The following is a 14340-nucleotide window of genomic DNA, read 5'->3' as shown; positions in this document are numbered from 1 at the left end:
GCCATTTGTAGCCATCGATGTTTTAGGGTTGTAATTAATGTCTTCGTCTTATCATGTCAGGTAAAAAAAAAAGAAAAGTCGTATACTTTCAGGTGTATGTTCTTCTTATGATTCTTGGTGAGCACCTATGCGTCTTCCATGCATGGTAAAAACTTCTAAAAACAAAATTATTGAGGGGGAGGTATTTTTGTGCATCAGACAGCCACGGGCGAGCACGTCGAGATATCAACAAAACTCTTCATCTCGCATGCTTGATAATTCTCTGTCCATACACCATCCATGCATCCACGCATTACGGATTCAAAGCAAAGTCGCCACGTCCTTCGGAAACCATTATGACGTCGGCATCCAACGCTCTAGCAGCGTGAGTTCTTTCGACCCTTTAGGTGATAATTATCTTAACGCTGGTCATCGTCACTTCAGCTGTGTAAGTGACAGGAAGCAATCATAATTATGTGCATATTGCTCTCATGACCTGTCCCAATTTTAGGTTACATCTTGTCTCTCGGATGGCATTTCAACGGAAATAACCCCCCCCCCCCCCCGACAAACAATTAATTGAGTAAATTCAAAGTGTTTGATTATATCTATCATTCGCTTTATATTTGGGCTTTGATTTTGTTTTCTTTTTAAGTTGCGTGTCGCTGGGAAAGTAGCCAATTTATATTGAAAGATGTAGGGCCTAACGACTTTATATTACATGTGACAAATCTTGAATAGTCCGAAAATTAGTGTAACATCAGTTCGTTTATGTCATTCGTAATATGAAACGTATTCAAATTTTTTTTTAAGAGGAGACAATTTTCTTTTGACACATGCATGCCTCTATCGACTTTCATTTAGTCTTTAATGTATTTTTCTTTTCTTTTCTTTTTGTCATTTTTTTCTCTTTCCTCGTAGGTGAAAGCAATTCCAAGGATCTACCAAACAAGGCAGATGAAGGTATGAGACAAGGAATCAAGTCTTATCCCTCCCTTTTATGTAGCTTCCTTCTCTAACGCTGAAGATATGAAACGAAAATGTGATTTGAAGCTTAATTGTATCTATATATAAAGACTCTCGACCTCAACTGCTCTGTGGCCCTTACGCACCTTATGTCACATTAATCTCGTGTGGCATATCTTTCACTTCTAACCACCTGTAAGCCACAGCGAATATTCAATATATAACGATGGAGTGGACTGAGTACACAGGGTAATCGTTCAGTGACATTCATCTATTAAGTCAACACATTATGTCCGCCACTTGTCTTCATGTCTATGCATATGTATTCTAAAACATCGCTAGCAAACTGAAATATTAGTCAGAATGTTCGCATCATTGAAAGCTATACGTGCTCTTGCAAAAGCCTAGCACTTGATCTGGGTAATCTAATAGGTTTTATATCCCAAATCCACTCTGCTGTCATAGTTCTCCTTTGCTCAAATTGGAGGACAGATTTTTACCGCCCTCGCAACCATTTTGTCCAAAGCCTTTTGAGCTCCATCAGATTAGATTCCAGTTATTCCCATTATCCTTCTAGCACTCCCTATCTTTACGTATCACTTTCTCTCTCTCTCTCTCTTTATCTTTTTAACCCTGTCTCTCTCCTTTTATGACGTCACTGCTCCTTTATCTCATCTGCTTGTTTAGGTGTTTTTATTTTGCTCTGGTGCAAAATGTGAGACCATTCTGTCCAATGTTGGTAAATATCCATAAAAAGTCATCCCGCAGCAATTTTACGTTCAAAAGTTTTGTAAAATATAGGCATTTTAAAGCAGAGACTCTCCCATATTTACTTATGTACAAGAGGATATACAGCATATCGATGTGTGCGTGTGTGTGTGTGTGTGTGTATGTCTGTCTGTCTGTCCGTGTGTCTGTGTGTGTGTCGCTGCAACACGACGCCTTGAAAATTCTCTTGCTTAACTTAAGATACGAATTACGAAGCTTTAATGACATACTTACTATCAGGCAAAACTTGAATATATATCCTAAACAAAGTGATGAAAAAAAGAGCATCTGAATTTCATTAGTGAAATGGCCCTGCCACTGCAATTTTATATAAACCTTATGAAATGGTATTCCTTTATAAAGAACTTTGTAGAATGATAACATCAAAGCACCCGTCAAAATGTTATGGTAATTTTTATTATGCAAGATCATTTACGCATATCTGTTCAAATGACTTGATTCTGTACTCATTTTCGTATGTCAGTGACTTAGACGTTTGAACTTCCAAGACACTTGTCGGGTTGTGGCCACTGCATGAATACAATACGTTTTCTTCTTTCCATTTAGAAACAAGAAAAGTCAAGAAAGCGAGGTGTATACTTGACAATGGAGCGATCGAGTTATTACTTGAAGGTATAGTTATATACATGTGTCAATGTCTTTTTTTTCTCTTGATATACGTGCATATACAGGTACAAATGTACTATACATACATATATATATATATATATATATATATATATATATATATATACAAGATATATCAAATGTGTTGGTCAAATACCGGAAGGTGATTGGCTAAAGACAGTCTCGTGATGGAGGTACATTCGTTATGTTCGCCCATGGGCGAACATTCTTGTGAATGTTCTCCCATGGGAAAACATTTTCACGTAACAAATGACAGAAGGCCTATCAGCACCGCGCGCGCAGTGAATTTGGCTCTGCGCGAGCGAGTGATCGAGTGCTTTGTGCTGGTGGTTAACGTTGACGTATTTGACTAATCCATATAATATAACAGATGATGACTTTTGTTGTCGGGAACATGTACCAAACGTTCCATCCTCAGGGTTTGAAATGCTATTTCGGGAGGCTATAAGTCCCTCGACTTCGTCTCGGGCCTTATAACCTCCCTCAAAAGCATTTCAAACCCTTCGGGTGGAACATTCGGTATGTCCCCTCCCCCGCCAGTCATCATCTATATATATATATGTATATATATATATATATATATATATGTGTGTGTGTGTGTACGTACATATATATACAAGTGTATATACATATACATACGTGCATACTTACAAGTACATTATGTAAAGGCAATGAAGAAAAAAAATTGTTAACAACTGATGTTTATGTATATGTATGGCTCTAACAATGTATGTATAATCAGATGTACATGTATGTTCATGTACAATGATAATAGAGGAATCAATAAAGCAAATCAAAATCAAATCAAATCAAGTAATAAGTACATGTGAGGAGGTTGTGTGATCCATCTAAATCCATAATAATGAGGAAATATGGGACTATACAATATATCTGATGACCTCAAACAGACAATGAAGTTTATGCATCAGATGGATGTCCCCACTGCCCCCCCCCCCCATCCTGTATACTTGTCATGCTTACCACGTGGGATCATCGCATTGGTAACACGTGATCCAAAGAGTTATTTGTCTTCAGTCATATTATGCAGTCAAATTGATTGAACAAAATTCATCAGTCCCACCTTCACGCCATGGACAGTATTAGCGTACCCAGTCAATGTAAAATCTTTTTTTTTTATTCATGTTCCATAATCCACATTTCATACAAATTTTATATTCCATTTGATTTTGAAAAAGAAATGTTTTAAACAAAATGGTCAGTTTGAACCCAAATTGCACAAATGTATAAGGACGTATAATTGACGAGTAATATGAGGAACCCACTAAAAGCAAAGCTTGTAGGATGTGGGTTCCAAAAATATAACATATAGGCTTTTAGTACAGTATATCAATGTCAAAAGTGACGTAACATGCAAAAATACAAGATATCGAGAATGTTATAAAGTTTACGGAATGTACAAAGTATAGTATGATGTTTTTTTATTAAACCTATGGTATAAATGCTAAGAAAAGTAGCAAGTTGATCAAACCACTGAAGTCATCCGAGCGAGGCATCATTTGAGTATGCAGAAATTTTCAAATGATTACGGCAAAATAATTAAACATAGGATTTTAGAAAATTGGCTTTGAAATTTTGCTTAAAGGAACTTAAAGAACTTGCTTGCAACCGAACCGAATCTAACTCATTCCAGAAAGAATGGCCGGTCGATGTAATTGTCTTGAGGGCTTAAACTGTACGAACAGGGGAAAAATGATAGGATTCACTGTGTCTTGTAGGGTAAGTATGAATATCACTGTTTTTAACAAACATTGAGGAAAATATACTAGGAAGATCACCAGTATTCAACTTATACATAAAAATTCCAACATGATACAAATACAAGTCAGAAATTTTTAACAGTTTACTTGAAACAAACAATTCATCAGTGTGATCAAAAAATTGTGGACGATTTACAATCCGCAAGGCCTTTTTCTGAATCAAAAATAACGAATCGATGTTAGTCTTAGAGCAATTCCCCCAGGCTAATATTCCGTAATTCAAGTAAGGTAATAATAAATAAAGTTGTATAAAGAGAATGCAATATTGGCTTTGGGAAGAGATATTTCAGTTTGTGAATAACTCCAACATTCTTGCACAATAATTTGCATAAATAATCAACATGTACCTTCCATGAAAGGTAACTGTCAATATAAATACCTAAAAATTTTGTTGAACCTATTTGCTTTATCTGTAAATCTTGCAGTATTAAACCCAGATTACTCGCGAGTCAACCCCTTTGATAGTCAAGCCCAAGAGAGGCATGTGTAATAACTCTATCTGATGTATGGCGGGTATGTCCTAATTAAGACTTTGCATGGAGATCTCTTCAACAGTTATTGAATTCAAATTTACGTATTCACTTATTCATTTAGTTTTTTTGCATCTCCAAGAGAAGCACAAACGAATTTTTACAGGAAACAATTGCATAAGTTGACAGTATTACATATGTACAGTCAACGAAATTTGTAAGTATATATGCAATTAAGAGGGAAGGTAAAAGAAATAAAACAAATAAAATCTAAAGTATATGAAACAATGTTTGCAAGGTATATTCCCTGAAACATGATAATACAGATCATATTACTGTGCCGTTCCGAGCAGAAACCTATTCCTATTTTATATACATGTATATATATACATATATACTGTATTAAGCGGAATTGCAAATCTCAATTTCACGATTGATTTCAATGAATGGTGAATTAAAAAAAATGAGTTGAAGGATAAACAAATCTTTTACTTATGCTCTTTGAAATAACGTTATCATTGCCATTATGTCCGCTACTAAATTTACTTACCTAATTCATGGTAATATACCTAGCACACAATTAACAACAAGGTCAAACAAAAGAATGATTTAGAATTGGGTGTATCAATCAATTCGTCAGGCGTGGAAATATTTCTAGCGAAATCATATCCAATCTGGAAGAAATAAAGATTGAATGTATCGGCTATCAACGCAGAGTCTGTTATTTCCACATCATCTGGTTTGATTATTGTTGTATGCAGTTTTTCATTATTTTTGTTAATGTCAATCTTTGTTACTTTTCGAACCGTGTTCAAGTCATGTTTAAAAAGAGATTTCTGGTCCTTTAGATACTTTTTTTCTTTTATTTATAAAGTTCTTGTTTGAACATTTTTGTACAAAATACAAAGACAGGATTGTTCAATACTTTTTTTTTATTTGATTAATAGACCGTAAAAGGGATTTTGTTATTCTCAAAATTTTTGGATGCTATTAACAATCATGCTGTTTAGCTTAAATAAAGGGACATAGTATTTACAATCTAAATAGGTACAGACAGTATCTAAAATTTCCCTAAAAACCTGAAACGATAAGCCAACGTCTTGAGAGTTATGTAGTTCTGTCCAAATTTTCTTCAATTTAACTATTCTTCAATTTATATAAATTGTCAGGTGCTGTATAATTTCATTAAAAGTCTCTATATAGTGGGAGCAGTAATGGGTTTCGAGATGACTGGGATAGAAGTTAAAGTTTTGAAGTGGTCGATATGTCAGAAAGAATGGTACTCAATTTAAAGGAGGAGGCGTGACATATAGAATGTAATTATTATCAACAAGAGAAGCCTTGTAACTTATTACCGCGGATTGGCTTGGTTAGTGGCAAGAAGGAGGCGTAGAGTATATGCGACATTTAGAAATGTCTTTGTTTAAATTACCCATGATAAAACAGTCTTTGATTATTAAAAAAAAATGAGTGGAATCCTGTAAACAAAAGAAAGGAACGGAAGCGCACATTACACAAAAACATGACCATACATCAAGTATCATAAATGGCGTGTAGTTTGAAATATAGAATTACCAGTAAAGAAGTGAACGTGTAGCATTCACGTGTATTGACAAAGGCACACTGTAAAAGGAAAAAAAAAATCAGAGTCCAATGAAATAACATAAGCCCCATATGTACACAAGAGGCTTAATATAAAGGCCTGCCTAATAGTTGCCCTTGGGCAAGTATCTTGCACTGAATGCAGACGATGCATATCTGAACACAGACAGTCGTCTTGACTTCAGGTTACATCATGAGCGATGACGTGTGAATGCACTTATCTTATAACCTTATCTTTTCCTTTGTCTTCGGGATCTACAGCTTTAAGAGTGTACTCTTTATGATGTATTAACGATGTGTAAACTCCATTTGATGGCTGCTTGGATGTATTTTGGCTACAAATTTCTATGAACGTTCTTCTAGAAATATTCAAATGTGGTGATGATGGACAGCATACAGTCTACTTTGAAAATGACTCAGGAAAATCAATGTTTGTTTTTAGTCATGCATCGAATATATAAGTTCAGTGTTCCTAGAATGTTCTTAAATTGTATTGTATGAATATATCGACGGTACAAGAATCCTTGGGATTCGCTTTGATGCAGGGCTAATCAGGGTTTTGTATTCATTCCTCATTCATTTATTTCCTTTTCTTCTAGGACTAATACGAGAATTATTTGCTGATCTTGCCAAGATGAAAGTGTCCTTGAACACTGAGCAAGAGACACATTTGAGTACACAGCTACGGAGTTTCCACCATAAAATAGTCAATCACCCAGCCGTATACGAAAAAAGAGTGGCCTTTTCAAGGGACAAGCTTGACCATTTGGACCCCGGTTTCTCAGGACTATCACTGGCATCAACGAGGAAGACGGACCTTGCATTACACAGAAGTAAAGTAAGTGCGTCTCGGGGTGCAACATAAACAGAAAGATGTGATGAATTGATAAAATAGCCAAGAGAGTGTTACGGGCTCAGATGCGTATAAAACCGTCAGGGACTGGAATTTCCATATAGTTGTAGTGTGGTTGTCCACCAAGAGACATTATCACAGTATCGTTCCCGTAAGCAAAAATGCAGATGCTTATGGCGCGCTATTTGCCCAATAATTCCTAAAAACTTAGTTTATAAGTCGAAAAACAAAGTTTTTCGAGAGAAACTGATATAAAGAGCTGATATAGAGTAATAAACTAATTTCATCGACAAACAGTATTCATCAAATGAAAAAAGCAGTATATCAAGTGAAAAAAACTACTTGATCGCATGCAGGTGGAAATTACGGAATATATGGAATTGTAAAGTTTCGCCAATTTCCTCAGAACAGTTCTTGAATATTCAATATCAATATGAATGTTTATAAGTTGATTACGTCATGCCGTCAAAATTTGGCATATAATTTGTTCACAACACCTTGACATTTTCCGAGTGTTTTTTTTTTTTTTCGCTTTGCTTTGCCTTGCTTGCGACATGCGAAGAACAATTTTTGCTACTCGGAAGCAGATGACCCGCACATGAGAGTACCTAGCACGTATCTTTAGCACGTATCGTTACCCGGAGTTGCTCACGCAAGTCCTCTTTACCCGCAGCCGAGTTTTGTCCCTGTCACACCTTTCCGGGCAAGATACGTGGGCTTGATATACGTGATAGGGATTTTCCAGCACGCAGGACAATTTTTGCAGGCGGACAAGGATTTGGGCGAGTTTCACATGCGTCTTACCTGCTACGTTCTACTCACGTCCATTCCGTTTGAACTGCGCGTAGGCGCATGGGTGGGGAGTGAGGGCTGACAACTCGGTGAAGGAATTCCTCTGAAGGAATTTGATATGGCAGATGTCCCACAGAATGTCAAGCAGATGACACGCGCTTCCGGCGCAAAAGCATAGATCCACAGGCAACTTACGTACTTCAAGCGGGTCAACTGTCTGTGACTTGCTGCTGCTACGGGCCTCCTACTGGTGTTCTGCGTGGACCTATGCGGGCAATACCCGCGACTCACCCGGAGAAGTTTTGGTCATGTTCAAAACCTGGCTGCGGTAAATTTGACTTGCGTGCGCACTTCCGGGCAGCTACCCCACGGGCGAGATACGCGTTATGTACTGTCAGGTGCGGGCCAACTGCTGGGAGGTCTGGGTAGCAAAAATTTCCCCCATAAATCAACCCGCAATGCTTTCCCAGACTCGGTGTGACAAGACCTTGAGCATGCTCAAAACACGTTCCGGGTGAGTCGCGGGGGTTTGCCCGCAGAGGTACACGTAGATCACCATGCAGTAAGAGGCTCTTAGCGGCAGCAGTTCGGAGGCAACTCATATGAGGGTACTTCGCAGCTGTAACGCAGGTACTTCGCAGCCCCCGTATGTCGCTGAAAAGGATCGCTTTCGAAGCTCTCACGCAGGTGACACGGAATACATGCAAGTAGCAGGTAATTAACACGCGTATAGCAGGTAAGACGCAAGTACGGAACTCGCCAACATCCTTGTCCGCCTCGCAACAAACGTGTGACACGACCTTTACGAAAACAAACCATAATGCCATAGTTTCTCCAACTCTTATCCCACTTTAATAAAAATTTCGCTGTTTTTACTCCTTTTTTCACTCCCTTTGTCCAGATTAACTATCAAAGGGATAGTATAGTATTGGTTGAGATGAGGATTCAGCTTTTAACTTTTTGCGAGATACTTAGAAACCTCATTATAGAATGTTAAAGAGTGTAAGTGTATTCTAAGAGGATTCAAAGTTTATTTGATATATTAAATCGGTTTGAAATGGCCGAGATATCTTAAAACAAAGTAAAACAAAGTTACTATTAAGATCGCTTTGTTTTTGTTTTGTTTTGTTGGGTATCACAGCCATTTGAAAACCAATTGATATCAAATAACGTTTGAATTCCTCTTAGAATTATATGCTCTTTCATATAAGATTTCTTATTATCTCAATGGAAACCTGAAGTCCCATCTCAACCGAAACTCTATCATCCCTTTAACTGGTCTGAAATTTTCCCTCGAATAGTCGAAAGTATGACATACATCTGACTAAAATTAATTTTCTTTCAATGTATATGATACATTCGAGAATAGGTTTATATATCTGCTTCTGACATGACACGATGATCTAGTGTTTAAGGTCAAAACTCCAATTAAGTTCCAAGTAATAGAGGCTCTAATAAAAATGATTGAATGAGCCGGTTTCATATGAATATGATTTGATGAATATGATTATGCCTGAAATCGTAAGTGGATCCAGCTTGGAAAGATCGACCGGTCAACAGCATTTTCGACAGGCTGACAAAAAAACCCCCCACAAACAAACATACAGACAAAAAACAAAAGCAAATACTAATCTGGCGGCAGGTGTCGTCTCGGCTTAACAGTTTGCGGGGGGGGGGGGTGGAATCGCCGCTGTCATATAAATGCTTTGGCATGTATTATGTGTCTCTGCTTTTTATTTCCTGCAAAAGAAGGAACTGGAATCTTGGTGTGTGTTTTGTTTTGTTTTGTTTTTTGCCTTCAGAGCCAATTTACTTCGAAAGTGTTATCCCTCGTACAGCGTCTGTCTTTTTCTACTACTCTGTCGAGTAACGATTTCTTTTTCCTTCTTCTTTTCAGAAATCAATGTCACACGAACGGAACTTGTATTATAGCTAAGGGCAAAAAAGGAAAACATTCATTTCAATAACAATATACAATATACGAACTACAAAGTTAAAACAAGAAATAGGTACAAACGGACCCTTCATCTAATTGATTGGAAGTTTTCAAGATACATGATATAAATACTCTACAAAAAGCTATTGAATTTTTGATGTATGAATATTATTCCCTTGTACAGTATTCTCTAGTTTCTTGGCCTACACAGGCCTGACATTAACTTTCTCTGGCTGCCAGTTATATGGTGGCCAGTTCGTGCCATGATTAATTCTGAAATTGATGGCCTAAAAAGAATGTAGTGGCCGGAAATATAGAAAAAAAAATATATTGAAAAAAATCATGTGTGATCTTTAGTGCTTGATCTGGCCACCAAAAGAGAGTTTGTTTGTTTGTTTGTTTGTTTTATTTGTGGCCCAACGTCAATTCCAGTGACCCCGGGCCACCAGGCCACTGCTGTTTTGTCGTGTCCTGCCAAGCATATGGTATTCATTACCAAATTATTTCAAACAAATAAACCTTGTGTCTTCACACAGATAAACCTCGCAACCTCCTTTAAAGTGTGTGAGAAATGTTGTGAAATCAATACGTAATGAATTAAGCATATACTTAATTTTTTTAATGTATACTGGGCAATTGTAAATTTATATTATATGATATATATATATATATATATATATATATATATATAATATATATATATATAGTATATATATATACATATATATATATATATATATATATATATATATATACATTCAACACCTAACCTAATATATATAGCTGCTAAAACACACTTTACGTGCACCGTATATATGAAGAAAAAAGATCAATTACGGATTTCATCTAGAGTTTTCACGCTTTCAACTCGTGCTTTTTGTGTCAACACTGGCAAACATTCTGTAATAAAATACAATTCATATTAGTCATTAATCATAATAAGCTACAAATTCAAAATGTTTTTTTTGTTAGATTACATATATCGTTTATGCATTTGGGGGTAAAAGTTTGTTTTTGCAAAAAAAAAACCAGGAAGAAACACGCTTAATCAATTCAAATGAAATGAATAGGTCCTAAGAACAAATGATTATTATCAATCTGCATGATAACTCTTTTGGGTCACAAACCAGTCAGACATCGTGGTTGTGACGTGTGGAACTCATTCGCCAGCATACTTTACATCGGAAACAGCACTTTATTATTTTTCCAAAGTGGCTAAAAAAACAAAACACACATTAAACTGACACTGACTGATGTCTGACATAAGAATTTGAACACAAAATGTTTCATTTGTGTTTCATAGTTATACCTGAATTGCAATGAATAATCCTTGAAGATTTAAAAAATAACAATATACATACACACATTCATACATCCATACATACATATATATATACACACATACATACATATAATTAAGAACCTTTGGGTGGCCCATGCACATTCACATAGAGCTCAATGCACTTTGCACGATTACCCGCTCAACATTTTCCACTTTGTTTTCTCGTTCCCCCTCTCTTCAATACCCCTTCCCCATCATGCTATCATCATTTCATGCATACACTTACCATTGCTTACGGTGTGCGATCAGCTGCATTTCCCCTTAATGGGTGTTCCTTTTATTTACATTGATAAGTTTTCTTTGATAAAGATACCTGTTTACATTGTGTGTGTGTTTTTTCTTTGACAAAAAAAAGACTTGTTTACATTGTGTTCTCCGGACAGTAAGATTGCAAAATATTTATCAATAATGTTATTTTGTGCTGAAATGTTGAAAATGCAGGGGAAAAGCCAAACAAAAAATAGGCCAAAAATTGTGGTTAAAAAAAAAGAGTCGAATTCTAAAGATAGAAAGTAGCTTTCATCTTAAAAAAATCAGTAAAACACTAACCCTGTGCAACATCCACTCATTAAGATGAAGACGAAAACGTAGAGGAAAATTCCACAGTGCCCTTGGCATTATGACTACTGATGACGTCAGTCAGTAGAAACAGACCTCAACAAACCAGGTCAATACTGTCAGAAAGCAGAAACTACTGGAATCCAGAGATTTCATGTCTCCTTGACCACCGTGACCGGACTGCAAGCAAATACTGGACCGACGGCTTTAAAGGACAAGTTCAAATTCATATACATTCGAATTGAGTGGATGCAGCAATAACAGCAGAACACATCAGTGGAATTTTGAGGTAGATAGGACAATCCAGTCAAAAGTTATGAATTTTTAAAGTTTCTGTGCAGTCACTGCTGGATAAGAAGACTACTACAGTTTATGATATCACACACGGAGCGCGATATAAAGAGAATATACAGAGAATTTCACAAAACTTGACTTTTTGAAAAAAGAAACACTTTTAAAGTAGGGTAAAGGCAATATTATTCCTCCTACCTTTTGAAAGAGGCAACTCAAAGGTTCTTTTCTCATGCGAGAAAAGTGAAAAATATGTTTAGTTTTCATTATATTTTTATATCGTTCTACACACATGACATCACAAGCTGTATATAGTAGTCTTCTCATCCAGCTTTGATGTCACTCAAAATTTAAAAGTTCACAACTTTTGAACGAATTGTCTGATTTTTCTCAGTTATTATATTAGTCTTCTCATCCAGCGAGGGCGCCACTTAAACTTCAAAAATTCAAAACTTTTGAACGGATCGTCTCATTTTTCTCAGACATTCATTGGCGTGTTCTACTAATATTGCTGCATTATTTTAATCCATATGTATTTGATATCATATATGTACATTAAGGTGATCCTTATCTTTATGTCACAGTGAACTTTGCTTCCTTTTTTTATCCAAGTGGTACTGCATTGACATTTTCCTCTCATTTTTCTGTTACTCGTTTCCAGGCTAAACGTAGCATGGAAGACACTTGCCCATCGCACCCGCAATGGAAGATTTTGCAGTACGGAAATCTGAGAAATGGAACCAGAGTTACAGTTTACTCGCAAACATACTTCTACGTAACAGAATGCCTCCATAACAGGGGGAGGGCCTGTTATCTTGGGGTCAATGCTCCGTGAGTGGAAAGTCTTCATCACTATGGCTTTATAATAATAATAATAATGATAGTGGCCTCTTATGATACGCTGAAGTCTTTATCATAATTTTTGCTTTGGGGAAAGAGTTAGTTTGTCATTCCTGCGATTACATCTAGAATTATCACTCACTGCCATATGAGAGCAAACGAATCTTATTGAGTCAAGTTCAAATTTAAGCACTTGTATGAATGAAATTGGCGCAAAACTTGAAATTTTAAAGTGACGCCAAATATTCGTGTATCGTGTCATAACATTAAAGGGATAGTATAGTTTTGGTTGAGACCTAATTTCAGGTTTCTAACATTTTTTGGTGAGATAATGAGAAACCTCTAATGAAATATGAAAGAGCATGTAAATCTATGAGGAATTCAACGTTTATTTGATGAAATTGGTTTTGAAATGGCTGAGATATCCAAAAAAAAGAGCAATTCTAATAAAGTGTGGGACCCACACTTTATTACGATCGCTTTGTTTTACTTTGTTTTTGAATGTTTCAGTCATTTCAAACCCGATTTTCATCAAATAAACTTAGAATTCCTCTTAAAATGGTATGCTCTGTACTATACCATAAATGTTTCATGGTATCTCGCAAAAATTTAAATGCTCAATTTTCATCTCCACCAATACTGCACCATCCCTTTAAAGCAACCAGACAAACAACCACATAAATGAAGAAAAAAATAGACAGAAAACATTTAGGCTGTATTTGTGCAGGGCATTGTGGCAAAGTGATCAATATATAGATGTCAATTGAGTGTAGAAGTGTGAACACGAGCAAAAGTATAAACACTAGATGGTAAATTTCATGCGTAGGGAGAGAGAATACATAAACGTAATCAGATTATGGGTTCCTTCAGTGCAGAGTCGACTACTACTTGTAAATGTTAAACACTTACAGTTCTATGGTGTTAAAAAGATATACGCTGTACTTGCTGTCATCACAAGGGCTACTGTTTGAAAATAGAATATAGACGGATGAGTTCGTCGAGAGAGTTGCATTACGTTGGTTCAGTGTTCCTCACAATTTAAAAAAATGTCCTTCAAATCAAATACGAAGAAAATGTTTCCTATGAATAAAAGTCTTTCATATTGGAAAAAAGTAGTGTTATATCGATGCATCAATATTCTGCTGCCAATTTACAACTAAATTCACTGATGTTTGATGTGTTTTCAACAGTTTGTTCATCGGGTCTACGCAATGCAAGCAGAAGAAAAGCTGGATTTCAGCATATGTCAAGCAGAAGAATTCCTTCACGTACGATTGGGGCTTTATCAGCGTTCCTACTTGTTGCAGCTGTGCAATAAGGCGATAACGACAGGATGAAAAGGGCATGCAGTGGAACCTGATACGTCTTAATTCACAACGTTGCCATCAGATCTATTGGTGTTTATCTTTATAATGAAATCAGGGGAAAACGTTATCGAGTAACATTTTATTTCGTTCTCTAATTTTCATTCCTGGATCCTCAGATAGTATAGAACATCGTCTCACATTGTATGTTTT

The 14340-nt window shown here is 36.3% G+C and overlaps 1 protein-coding gene across 1 annotated transcript; it reads left to right on the top strand.

The window, feature by feature from the left end:
- The first annotated feature begins 53 nt into the window (after positions 1-53).
- Positions 54-14149, top strand: LOC139717344 (uncharacterized). Its single transcript, XM_071628850.1, has 5 exons — positions 54-60; positions 901-942; positions 6811-7049; positions 12645-12814; positions 14014-14149. Exons 1-5 carry the CDS (start codon positions 54-56, stop codon positions 14147-14149), a joined length of 594 nt encoding a protein of 197 aa, XP_071484951.1.
- The last annotated feature ends 191 nt before the right edge of the window (positions 14150-14340 follow it).

The sequence above is a fragment of the Diadema antillarum genome, unplaced genomic scaffold (genome assembly GCF_040938485.1).
Source record: "Diadema antillarum isolate AM-2024a unplaced genomic scaffold, OU_Dant_1.0 scf00000074, whole genome shotgun sequence".
In the NCBI taxonomy this organism is placed as follows: Eukaryota; Metazoa; Echinodermata; class Echinoidea; order Diadematoida; family Diadematidae; genus Diadema; species Diadema antillarum.
The sequence above is the reverse complement of the archived record's forward strand: the minus strand, read 5'-3'. Positions and strand labels throughout refer to the sequence as shown.